General features: G+C 36.7%; 1 protein-coding gene across 1 annotated transcript in view; it reads right to left on the bottom strand.

The window, feature by feature from the left end:
- Positions 1 to 771: 771 nt before the first annotated feature.
- The window catches only part of PTAR1 (protein prenyltransferase alpha subunit repeat containing 1), a gene marked incomplete at its 5' end in the record, with an annotated part of 26540 nt that continues 13728 nt past the window's right edge, over positions 772 to 13583 (bottom strand). Inside the window, 4 exon segments of the mRNA XM_010292561.1 lie at positions 772 to 1245; positions 1817 to 2130; positions 7523 to 7736; positions 11652 to 11756. Coding sequence (XP_010290863.1) covers positions 900 to 1245; positions 1817 to 2130; positions 7523 to 7736; positions 11652 to 11756 — 979 coding nt within the window.

Genomic DNA, 13583 nt, shown 5'->3' with positions numbered 1-13583 from the left:
TATTGGACTTGCATGGTCTTAGTTAAGTACAAGTTACCAATGTGTGACTTAGCAGGCTGAAATTCCGTAGTGTACATAATATGTTCAGAAATGTGTATCAAGTGTCACTAATTCTGGATTGTTGAGAGAAAATACATAAATACCAAGTAAGAAATTAAGGTGAAGTAGGCTGTTCTAAGAAAAGTATTTCCAAATATAGCTCTGACTGTGAGTGTGAATGTGTGTTTGAACTATTTTCTGTCACATTTTACTGTATCTGCCTTTCAGGATTTCAACTTCATAGACTTCCCTGTCAAACTCATGTGACAACTAATAAGCAAACAAAACCCCAGTTACAATAGTAAAAAGCATGGCTCCGATACTGTTACTGGAGCCTTGAGAAAGAAACACTGCAGTCTGGTGTTCTAGCAAAGGTTGCTAATACAAAAGTAATAGCACTCACCAAATATAGTCTGAATCCAATAAGGTATTAGCAAGATGCCACTATAGTAAAGAGGAACAACCTGTAAACAGGTTTAGCTGGTAACTGATAGATCCTCCTATTCTTTTTCCAGACACGCTGTTTCAAAAGCATTTCAGACTTTTTTTTTTTTTAAAGCCAAATGATTCAGAGTCCACCTTAATGCAGAAGTTAAAAAATAAGAAAATGGCATGGTAGGAAGCTGACACAGAGTGATTTTTTTAAAAGATTAAAGAACACACTGCATTTGCTTAATAAAAAGGTATGCCAGTTATTTAATAAAGTGACAGGCTTCTACTCTGAATATGAACTTTAGGACTGACCATTAAAAGAGAGAGAAACATATGGTTAGCTAACACTTGCAACCAAGACATGCATTTGTGTCTGAAAAGAGAATATTGCACTAAAAGAAGAACCCTGAAGGCTTTAAACTCTTCCTTCACTGACCTAAAAAAGTAACTAACCATTTCCGATAAGCAGTTGCAAACCTGGCTTGGTCTGCATCCCTACAAGTTGATAATACTTTATCAATGAACTGGTATTCCATTTGTGGACCAAAAGAGTCCTGCAGAGGAGCACGCTTCAGGCGTTTTGTTTCTTGGGTATAACCTTGTTTGCTTCTTGATTCATTGAAACCATCAACATCCATAGCTTGTGGCACGTTACTTGTCGCAGGACTGTGGTGAGAATTATTCAGAGTTTCATCACTGCTGTCCACAGATACCACTGCACTCAGAAGAGGAATTTTGTTGCTTAGGTGGTGCTGAAGGTAGAACACACACCTTCTTCAGAGGAAAAGGAAGGAAGAAAAAAAAAGAAAGAAAAAAAAAAAAGAAGTCATGCACTGAAAATAATCTACTGATATTGCTGAACTGCTTCTATTCATTTGCCATCCCACCAGCCTGCCCCACAAACACAAAAAATCTGCTGCCACTGCTCACACTCTACAAAAAAGGGCTCAGTGTCACTTTGGCAAACTTTTTATTACCTAGTCAGGTACATACAGCCGGCTGGCAAAGTGGGGTTTTCTGCAGCTGATCCATCTTCTGCCTATTTTTTGCCCTTTAAAAATTTAAGTGTGAGGAGGCTGTTTAACAGTATCTTGTGTCTCTTGCACAACCTATAGGGACAAGTGGAGCTCAAGATACATAAGAGTCAACAAGATACTTAAGCCCAATCAAATTTTCCATTCAATAGCTCTGATTATGCTCTTGAATGTTTTCCAAAGGCTTAAGTAGCTTAGAAATCTTTTATTGAGCGGTACCTTTTAAAATCAGAACAACAATTTGTCTGGAAATGTCAGGCAAAGAATAATCCACAAATCAGAAGGATGCTCTGTTGACCAAGTCCTCTTACCTATGACACCACAAGGTTTCATGCCCTGGGTAAGTATCAATCAGTTCAGTGCAGAGCTCCAACTCTTTTTCTAAACAGCAGGGGAGATCCACGCTCTGCTCCTTCACACAGGCAGCTTCTGCCCCTGCACTCTCCTCCTTTTGAAGGCTAGGGTTTTGCTCATTTACCATTTGATTTTGTACCAGTACATTACTGTCAGTCACAGTTCTGCCTATCAAGGACTTGAGTAAGAACTGGCGGTAGTGAAATCCACTATGGTCTGACACATGCATGGATACCCAATATTTAGTGGATGAAAGTTCATCAAGGAGAACCTGAAACAAAAAGCAGCGACAGTTATCAACCAGTATAAGGAGGAATTTACCACCACTGTTTCTGTATTAAGGTAACCTCTCCTCAGGATTTCAGCCACCATGCTAATGGTTTAAGAACACACACAGAAAAATGAAATAATCACTGAGTCTTTTCCATCAGGTGGTGAAAAGTATTTTGCCATCCCTGCACAAAAGAAATTATACTTCTTCCGAACTCTGGAGAGGTAGGTGTCTCAGAAACCTTCCCACAGGGTGAGGAGAAAAAAAACCCAAACCACTTATAACGAGAAATACAGAGCGGTTTAAGAATCTCAAAATGGTTAGGAATAAAGACTATTTTAGACGAGATAGAATGTATACCAAACTACATGGATATTAGAAGTATTTAAATTTTTGCCTAGTGCATTATGGGTGCCAGAGGGTGGGTGAGCTGCTGAAAAACAACAAAAAAAGAGGCCTTAAAGTAATTTACACTTCCATTTTCCACGAAAGAATGTCAACCACTAACATTATGTTCCTGCGGAATACAAGAATTCCTATATTCTAGAGCCTGTAGAATACAAAACTATTTGTCCATAGTTAAGTTGCTTGACTTGGTAACTGGTGAACTCCCAGAAAGGCTTTCACAATAACTCTGGTAAATACTTACACTGGTGACTGCAGCTATATTTGTAACACTGCTGGCACCTGTGAATTTTGTCTTAATTCTGAATGATTTTAAACCTTCAAAATTAATTTCTAGGAAAATGGGCAAGTTTGGCTACTGGCCAAAGTTTCTTTTACTTTACATTCTCTATTAAAAACTAACAGTTGTAGTTCCTGAAGGACTTTAACCTATTTCTTCACATTGCTCCTCCTCTGCAGTTTAAACTCTTCAAAGAGATCAAAATTAGTTTTTTCGTTCTACTTCTAAAGACTTTGGATATAACCTTACTGGTATATTCTTGCTTTTAATCTTTTTTTCTAAGTTACCTACATCACTTAGCAGGACCAGTTGATGCAAAGCAACTTTCATAGGCACAAGTCTTTCTTTTTTCTTCTGCAGCACAGGAGGCACAGCCTCCCACAAAGAAAATCATGGAAATGCGGCAAGGCTAGTTACACACCTTCTTTGTGGTGCATCTGTTCTAAAAGATATTAACAGCAAATACAAATGACATAAATAGCACCTTCTACCCAAGCTGCTCAACATGCTTCTTTAGGTCTTGACAGAAGATACCAGTATCGTCTTCCTTTTACAGATCAGCAAACTGAAGGGCACGATTAAATAACAGCCCATGCATGGGATTCGTAAGGGGGCTAAAACTCCACATCTCCAGTTCTGCACTTGAAACCACAAGATCAGCTTCCCTTTTCTCAGCAGAGCTGAGATTACTATTTTAAATTTCTGAACATTAGAATTTAAAGGCCTATTAAAAACGTGAGGCTCAAGGGGTGACATCAGAAAAATCAGACCAGTTTTTATTCAACTGGAACTGATCCTACACACAGTATGTCCAACTTAGATCTCAGAATAATCTTATTCATTTACCTGATATGTTTATAAGCTACACAGTTACAGGGGAACATTGTAATTACGCACTTTAACTCCCTGCAGAAGAGGAATGATCATCATTCCTTACCTGAACTAGAAAACCTCTTTTAGAACAGAAAGACAGAATATTGACACTAAACCTCCCGAGTTCTACAAAAAACAAAGCCTTTCCTCTAGGAATCTCAGAGTAACAGTGGAAGATGCTTCAAACAACTGGAGGTAAAACAAAAAGCCAGCTAACACCTGAATTCCAACCAAGGTTCATTCTTACCAAGCCAGTTTTCTCCATTTCCACACAGAAAGGCACAAGCCCTTTGCCATTCATCTGTGAAGCAAAGAGGAAATGATAATAAAAACACCTCCCTCCCCACTCTCGACAACGTCTTACAGAAGGCCCTTTTCTACCTTTGGTGGTGAGCTGAGTACCATGGAACTGGCATTCTGCTCCAGAAAAGGACATAGGCGCTCAGTGACCTTTACGTCATCTCCGGGTCTGCACTCCCCTCTTATACCTCCCCTGACCCTGTGCTTGCTTTAATGTGCTTACCCACTGTAAACCACAGCCCAAAATTTCCTCCCTGGACCAGGACACTGCAGAAATGAAAAGGAACTGTATCTGGGGTAAAAATCTTTTAAGGATGATCAAAGCTTTTAAGGATTACGCAAATAAATATGGCAATGTCCACTCACACAAAAGACAGGTACTTTTGGAGGTCCAGTCATCAGAGAAAAGCCAAGGCGTTACTGGGGATGTCTACAGGAACAATTACTTCGTGTCTTATGAAGAGACTTCTGTCTTCTGGGCATCACACAAGAGAGGTGTTGCCTCATGACAATCACCCCACCACCTGTTTCTTTGCTTGTTTTTGTTTGGGTTTTTCTGTTTTTATTTATTTATTTATTTATTTTTTAATTGTAGGGCCTGATCAGTCACTCTCCATCCTGTAATTATGAAGCTGAGTATTCCTATCTGAAGAAAACAAAAAAGTTTGGCCATCCTTGCTGAGCTATATGCTGGTTTTGTACCTGCATGCTTTCTCTGCACATCATGATGTGTATGAATTTTAACAGCCTGTACTGATATTACTCTCTTACTCTGGTTCTCCAACTAATTACACACCCACCTCCTAGTAGGTGTCTGGAGCCCATGTTTTTCCCCCGTTAGCTAACTGACTGTCACATGAGAAAACTGGAGTCAAGCTTTCTTGTCCTTTTCTGAGGCAAGTACTCCAATACCAGAAAGATAGATTGGTTTGGAACAATCTATGCTTGACAAATCCTTACTTGGTATTAATGAACACTACTCAAACACTACGTAAACTTGCTAACGTGGTTCACTCTGCAGGAAAAACAAACTGAGATTTCTATATTCAGACAAGATAATGTTTTTTACTCCCTAGTGTAAGAAAGAAGAAATATCTATATTCTATGAGAAAATCTTCCTACAGGGTCAAAATCTTCTCCTCTAGAATTTTGTATCCTTTTCCCAGAGTCTGAACTGAGAACCAGTGTGCAGAAGCATTAGGATTACCAAACCACAGGAAAAAAACCCCCCACATATCCTACCAAATAACCTACCCCCTCAAATCCTCCAAAGCAGGCCAACAGTTTCATAAATAATAAACCTGTTTTGAGAAGTCTTATTTCAATGACAATACAACATACACATTACGTTTCTGGGCCTCTGTTTCCTTGTACATCGTAATAAAAACTAATTCAAACTACAGGCAAAATTTGTATTATAGCAAAAATGTGGCCCTAGATAATAAAGGGTACTCTAATTTGGGGCAACCTTGTTAAGAACTAAATGGCTGTAGAATCACAGTGACTGTTTTATCTGCTAATTTTTGCAGCACAGTTCCAGTCTTACATCTTGGTGAAATTGACCATTCTTTTCAGATATTCAAACACACAATTGGCTGAAGGTGCAAAGCGAGACATCAAGCAAGAAACCAATCTGTATATTTTTGTGAAAATCTGTAATGTCTGTTTTTTCCTGTCCTCCTCGGTATTTGTTTTTTTCCCCCCTCACATCACATCTTGCAAATAATCACTTTCTAATTTTGGCTTTTAAAGTTACCTAGACACAAATTTTATCTCAAGATTCTAAATATCTTTTATATTCCACACTTTTTCCTAACTTTCCTCCATTCCAAACACCTTCTGCTAGGCCATCTGAAGAGAGCACTGGTGGTGTCATGAAAAAAAACCTAGAGTCAACATGGAGATTTCCCAATGGATTAAACACATTGCTTGAGGAATAGCAGCACCAGTCAAATTTTGCTAAAGGTAATGAAAGCCAGCTGGACTAAACTAGAGAAAATGATCACTTCCTTAGTAATCAGTCTAAAAAGAAGACCAGTACGGGAACTGGGATGTTGGGCAAGGCAAATGGACTTGGGAGTGACAGAACAAATTTAAAACACCTCCTTCACGGGCATGCTTGTAACGTCACACAAACCATTGACAACTGCTTATGAATAAACCCACCAGAATAATTCCAGCTCTGAGAATAGTTATTCCTATCACAATGCAATTATTTCTGTTTATTTAAATTAGTAAGGAATAGCAAGTGCAAAAAGCACTCAGGCCATTATCTTGATCTTCAAACTACTGTTAACTAAGCATAAAATTATTTGAGTTTCAATTAACAGTGTTAACTCCCCCCCTCCCCCCTTTTAATAAAGCTATTAAAGACTTATTTGAAAGTCCCTGTTTCCTATTAGCATAGACCTCTAATCCTAATTTCTAACCTCCAAACTATCCCAATCCTGTAGCTCTCCTGAGTTTTCCATAACTACCTTTTCATATTAATTTGCTGGGCAGATAAGTCCAAATTCTGGGCTGCCTCCTTTATGGAGTCTGGAACATACTTCCTATATACTACCAATCTGATGCAGCTATTTTTAAAGTTCCTCAGGTGACAATTAACAGGAAACATCAGCAAAACAGTATCAATTACTAGGATTAGCTGGCCCATCAGACATAAAAATAACAGCTATACTGACTCAACAACCTCCACTAAATTTCTCCCTCCCCTATGCATTTACAGGAAGGCATAATGCAGTGGCTGCCATTAAAAGTGTAAGTCATGTATCACTGTATCAGCCTAATATTCACAAGAAATTCACCTAGAAACCACAGTATTACAAAACTGCCTGTATAATTTTAGACCACCTCACATTAACTAATTCAATTTGCTGCAGGCCTCAATGTTTTAGATACTACCACGTGATCTGAAATATTCACCACCGCATTAAGATGTCCCTGCTGGAGCTGAAATAGCTTGATCAGTTTAAATGCTGCCAAAAAATACTGTTGGAGCTGAAGAAACTAGTTACACGCACATTCAGGGCACATGCTTTCTCAGATTTTTCCTGCTGTCTTTACTTAATTCTTCAATATTCTGAAAGCACAGATAAGATGAATAAGTGTACCAAAACAAGACATTGCATGACATTATCAAAATAGTATTACATATATTATCTTTTTCTCTATTAGGATTTTCAAGATTAGTGCTAGAAAAATTATTTTCAGTTGTCCCTTCTTTTTTTCAGCTCTCACAGTCCATATATCTTCCTGTCACTGGTTTATTAACACTAAGTACCAAGAGAACAAGAGAACTTTGTACATGGACATGAAAAATCTGTTCTTTCTCGGAGCAGAACCTGCCTACACTGGCAAGAAAATGCAAAACATACTTTCTGCAATAATTTGCCTGTTGTTTTAAAACATTCTTAGCTACGAATGCTAAGTTAATATATTCTCCACCCATGTCATAGGATCTGCTTGGCAAACCAACGTTTTACTTTTTTTTAAACGAGGAAATTTAAGACTTTATTTGCTATTGTATTATACCTTGACGGTCAGCTTTCCCAAATGCTGTAAAACCCAGATGCGATGGGACCAGGCGTTGTAGTTGCTTGGATATCTCCCCGCAGCTTCAGAGCAGACATTCATTTCCTCCTGCACTATTCGGTGAATTCTCTGCACAGGTGCTGCTCCCAAGTTTCCTTTAGTCACAGGACTGGGCAAGGAGTTTTCCTGAATTAGTTGTTGCAGCACCCATCGTCTGGTTAAATGATGTACAGTGTTAATGGTGAGAGAGCAATTTGAAGAGAAAAAATTCTTTTTCATTTATATAAATCAGTCAAGCCTTTCTGATATTTCAATTACCTGAACTACACTGTAACTAGATGATGAATAAGAAAAAGTAGTGAACAAAACCATCTGAACTCTTCCCATGCTGAAAGCTATGACTTATGATCACACTCCAAAATAATTTAACTCTAGCTACATTTTTTTGTTTGCTCACTATAGGCAGTCATAGCTACTTCCAGCATACTAAAAGAAAACAGAAAGGAACAGCAAATTTATGACAAAAAACGCAAGAACTGTCTGCATGAGGTTTCTAATGAGCTCCTCCTTCAAAGACTTGTATAGCACTGAAATAAAGTCTCCAAAATGAGACAGAAAAAAAGTGATTACATGAAAAAAAATTTAACTGTGCTTTGTGAGTATTTTTTACATTTGGCTGCACACGGCAAGCCAAAATAGTTTCTGTACATGACCAGCAGAAAGTGCAAAAGACTTATGATTTCCGGGGCTATAGGTATAATAATAATAAAAAAATGTTTTTACTGATGAATTATACATATTTGATTTGAAGTGACTGAGATAAGCACAGATTCCTACATGGCTTTTTAATTCCACTTTGGACTGACTTTTAGTGGCATTTTAGTAGTATTTTTCGATGAGTATTTTGAGAGATGTCCTCAATGCCACAAGAAAATGTGTATCTGCAGAACCTACACAAAAGGGTCCTACAAAAAAAGGTCACAGAAGTGTAGACTTCCACGCAGCAGCACATGTCAAGAGACTTGCAATGGGCCTATGTGGAACGCTCTGGGAAGCTGGACATCCTCCAGTCTGGAACACAGAGATTTTTCTGTTTTGTACTGGCTCACATGGGTTCAAAAATAAATTAATTGCTACTTTCAGAAAGGTATTACTGCTTGTTAAAAGATATCAATAAATAAAATAAATACTTTAACATGATAATTCTATTTTGCAATTTTATATATAAAATTGCATATATATAAAAAACATAAAAAATAGATAAGCCAAATAATGTTAAAAAAATTGATAATCCACCTGCTTTTTCTCTTATTTGATAACATATGTAATATTCTTGTTCATTGGTATTTACACTGTCTTTTTGTCTTAATTATTTCAAAAAAGACTTAAAGTACTGGAAGAAAATACTAAAGATAATTTATAAAAATGCAATTTTTAAACTGACTGTGCTTCTCAGCAAAAATCACAAGCAGTGGACTGTAGCCAGTGTCCATACTCTGGCTTCCCATATAATACTCGTTTTACCTAAAGATGTAGCCAAACCAATCATGCTTATTGACTGTTGTGTAATTTTATTTTATGAAATTCAGTAATTTTGAAGACTTAATTTTTGCTTTTTAAAGATGTCTGTGATCCAAACATCACCATCTAGTATTTTTCTCACTTCAAGTCAGTAGATTTGCAAGAAATGGGAAATTCTAAAAATGTCTAGCGACAAAAGTTAAATACGTAGAGAGTAATCTCTTTAACAAAAAGATAAATATTACTTTATTAATATTGACTTCCAAGTAAAATGATTAAAAGAAAAATTATTTTGATCCTAAAATTATTTCAGTTTCTTAAAATGAGGATTTTTTATAAAATAAGGAATTCAAATAAGGACTATATATACAGGAGCATGTGTAAAAACACAAACTTTATAGTCTCTGTGGCTACAACAAAAGAAAAAAAATTATAAAATCAAATCCAAGCTACTTTCTAGGCTTTTTGCATGGAAGGAAAGACAGACAAGCACAACCTCAGAAAATTTAAAATGTATTTTTGGTACCTGTTGAGTATCATGGTATTACTTTGGAAGTTTTTAAGAGAACTTTTTTCTCCAGTAAATTTGGAGAAAAGAAATCTGATTTTTTCTGTCACTGTATGCATGTTCCTGTTACTATTGCAGTTCCTGGAATTACTGCAAATTAAAGCAGGATTAGTCAGTGACAATTGCGCAACCAATAGATATACTGACTGTGTATGCACAAGATCTATCTGAAACCCTCCAAAACGTAGAGCAAAAGGCCATACGGCAAAATGTATGACAGGTATTTTGGTATCTTTAGTGAGTGTATTTGTCATGCATAAGATAAAAAAAATTTGGATATGTTTTACTGAATTTTATAATTGCCTCGTTCTGGTTTTTTGCAGTTGTCTGAAATATGGTATCATGGGGGAACAGAAAACAGAAGATCAATCGCTAAATTGATCTGATTGAACTGATGCGGAAAAAAAAGTTTTGCATATCTTGTTTTTTAACATGTATCAATCATGGTCATCACATCCAAATTCAAGCCAAAAAACTGTACAAACATCCTCAAATATACTTTTCTGGTTTAGGCAAATATGAGAAACAACAACAAATTGCAGCATTATTAAAATACTCCTAATTTAAGAGTACACAGAAGTTATAGACAGAGTTTCTTATTATTTCTAAGATGTAAATAAATATTAAGAACCCACCATTCTGACTAATTTCATAAAAATGTATTGATCACCATAATGACAAGGATGGCACCAAGTTCAGCACTAGTTACATGCAAAAAAAAAAAATCTTAGTTTTCCAGTGTTAGCTACCTTATAGGAAAGGCTAAACCATGACAAACTGCAAGATTTTTTCCCCATTATTTCTGCATACTCCTTTTGCTTCACAGAAAGCAATCAAGCAGCATGAGTCAGTAGCATGGAAATTATGAAAAGCAGTTGAAGAACAACAAAATTAAAAATCAATATAGCAGAAATCCATCAATGTTGTTGCTATATCAATGCTACTAAGAAAGAAATTAGGAGAAATTAAGTAGATGCATATAAGTTAAGAAACTCCTAGGAATATTCCAGGTTATTCTAGGTTAACTTTGAGAATTTTAAGCTCATGCACTCACAAAGAAGAGTTCACCAACAACTCTCTCATCCAAAAATTCATTCGTATCAGTAAGACTGAAGCTTTGTTTATGTTTTTTATAGAGCATGAATCCCCTAATGGGGTATCAACTTTATGGTTGTCCTAATGCTGGACATGCGAAACGCAAACATTGCGAATGGCTTCCTGATATTTTACATTCAAATAACTTTAAGGCTGTCTACAAAAGGATGAGTTATCCTACAAAAATACGTAATGGTGGGGGGGAATCGCACACATACCAAGATTTTAATTTTTTTCTTTTTCCACAAAGTTGAGCAGTGGATCTACACTTCACTCAGCTGTGCTACAGGCATTTTATGTACACTCAGTCATGACCGAGATGGTTACCTTGGTGAGTTTGAGTAATTCTGGGTAATTTCCAAAAATGTGCTCTGTTTTAATACTTGTCTTAATACTTAGTGGTGGTGACTAAATGACATTGCTTGCGTTAAAAAATGATGAAAATGAATTCACCAAACCAAAAAGACCAGCATCAGAATGGAAAAGAACCCAGCTTTGGTTATAAAGATTAGCTTTTACAGATTCATTCTTTCTGAAATGCCTGTAGACAAGCAATATAGTAGTAAGTTGGAGGAGGGAAATAGGGAGAAACCCACAATACTCAAATACTTACTATTGGTGGAATCAGAATTCTCAGGCTGAGAATTTTGGGTGCTGCAAGACATGACAAACCTTTAAGAAAATTTATCCCACCTCCAAAGTTTATTTTAAAAAAACGCAGCAAAAAAGGTGTGTATGATTTTGGTTCTAAGTGTAAAGTATAGCCAGGTATCTTCAAAAGCCAAAGCATAGTATTTTACACTGAGGGGCTCAAAGAATCTGCTATATTTCTAGATGTCCTCCTTCATCTGTGGCTCTTCTTAACCCAAGCACAGGAAAAAAAAAAAAAACAACTAGGAAAACCATTTAAGTTTGGGGAGGCAACAGAAGGCAATGGAAACAAACCTATGAATCCATGTTTCTGGACTCTTTGGAAACTTGGTTAACGCCAGTTTTCCAAGATGCAAATCTTTAAGTGGATTTAAAGTGCCAGACAGTATTAATTCTTTCCTACAAAAGATAAAATAAATTTGTATGAATAAAAGATGTAATCTGAAAACAGAACACAAATCCCAATAACAAAGAGCATGGCATTTCCTTTTTATCGTAACAGGACTTCACCATCAAACTACAAGAGTTTAAAAAGCCTTTGGTGGACTAACCCATTTGACTCTGTTCTATATACATGTACCCTCTTCAACCTGGCCCAATAAAATAAAACCAGATCAAAGAACTTTATCTTAATATGAATACAAACAACCCATCAGTTCCCAAACCTATCCAGATATCACTGAGTCAACTGTAGTTGCATGTGGCTCTCCATCACATTTTCTGTTATTAATCAGAAAGCCAAGGATTTTGGGCTGTATGTAACACCTGTTGAGAATAATGTTGCTTTTACCTGCACACTCTAAAAGTATCTTAATAACACAAGCAACTTTTTTGTTTGGTTTTTTTTTTTTTTTTCCTTTGATAGAAGGACTGTCAATAGGGTTACATATATGACTAAACTTTTCTTCTTGAAATTAAGCCCTTAGATCATTCTGTACATCTGAAAATAAAGCCAGTTTTCTAAACAGGCTTCCCCCCATCCTCCTTACTTTAGTTTTTAGATACGGCTCGAGATACAGCAGCAAGGATCCCTACATTTAGAAAGAAGTCGGAAATATTCTGTATGTGTAGAATGTTTTTCAAACTTAACAGAAAGGCCGAGATTGCTAAATTTACTTACGAGTAAAACAACTTCTGGTTTAAAAAAATAAAAGAATATGCCCTAACAAAACTTGGTGTTCATCCAATGCAATCCTTCCCAGAGTACCTCCAACAGAGACATAGCAAAGTGAAAGTCTGTATTTATCTTTCGTGCCTTCTTTGCACAGAATTCCCTGCACTACACCCTATTCTTCTTTCTAGCTCTTACTGCCTGTCGCAAGCCTGTTTGTAGACATCGCCCCATCACCAGCTACCCCCAGGACATTAGTCTCCATATCCTGTTCTCCAGTGGCTTTGAAGTAAAGATACAGTAAGTTCTAAGGATACCATTTGCAGACAGGAAACATGCATCTCCCAGAACCTACAGAAGTCACAATTAAAAACTGTGACTGCAAGAGGTAGAAGCAATTTTAGCATCAGTTTGGTGTTTTGGTGTGGGGCATTTTTTGTTGTTTTGGGTTGTGGGGTTTTTTTGTTTGCTTGCATTCTTTTTATAATTTATGGTTCATCATAATGACACATGTGGCACCAGGTTCAGCAAGAGGAACACTACCAGGTGAAGAGCAGATAATCAATTTTCTGACAAGAAAAAAAAACAAACCCAAAACCCAAAAGACTGAAGGGTACAGGGAGGAAATACACTCTGAAAAAAGTTGCCATCCAGTAAGAAGTTAAAACTTCTCTGCAGCCTGACACAGAACACATAATGTGTACTTAAACTTATGGCCTGAGTCTCAAAAACAAATTGACATATTCCTTAAGTGTGAGCACTTACTGTCATTTTCTGTCTGTTTTGAAAGTTTTCAGTAGGAAACTGACTCTACCTGTTAAGCTGGCTTTGTATTGCTTTAATTGAACTGTATACACACAGTCAGAACTTAATGGTGGCAACGCTAACAGTGAGCAACAGATTATTTCAAATTCAAAAAAAATGGTGAGATGCATACATCTAGGCATTAGCCTAGACCCTTATTTTGCTACTGAACCAACAGCTGAACAAATTCTTAAGGAAGTTTTGCTCCTGATATCTACTGCAGTCAGTAGAGAACTACCTGCAGAGACCAGAAACATCGATACCATGACATTTGTTTTTATATGAATCAAGTTTCAGCATGTTTCAGCTAT

Source organism: Phaethon lepturus, unplaced genomic scaffold, assembly GCF_000687285.1.
Source record: "Phaethon lepturus isolate BGI_N335 unplaced genomic scaffold, ASM68728v1 scaffold6368, whole genome shotgun sequence".
Taxonomy (NCBI): Eukaryota; Metazoa; Chordata; class Aves; order Phaethontiformes; family Phaethontidae; genus Phaethon; species Phaethon lepturus.
Note: the sequence above shows the minus strand (reverse complement) of the source record. Positions and strands in the feature narration are given on the sequence as shown.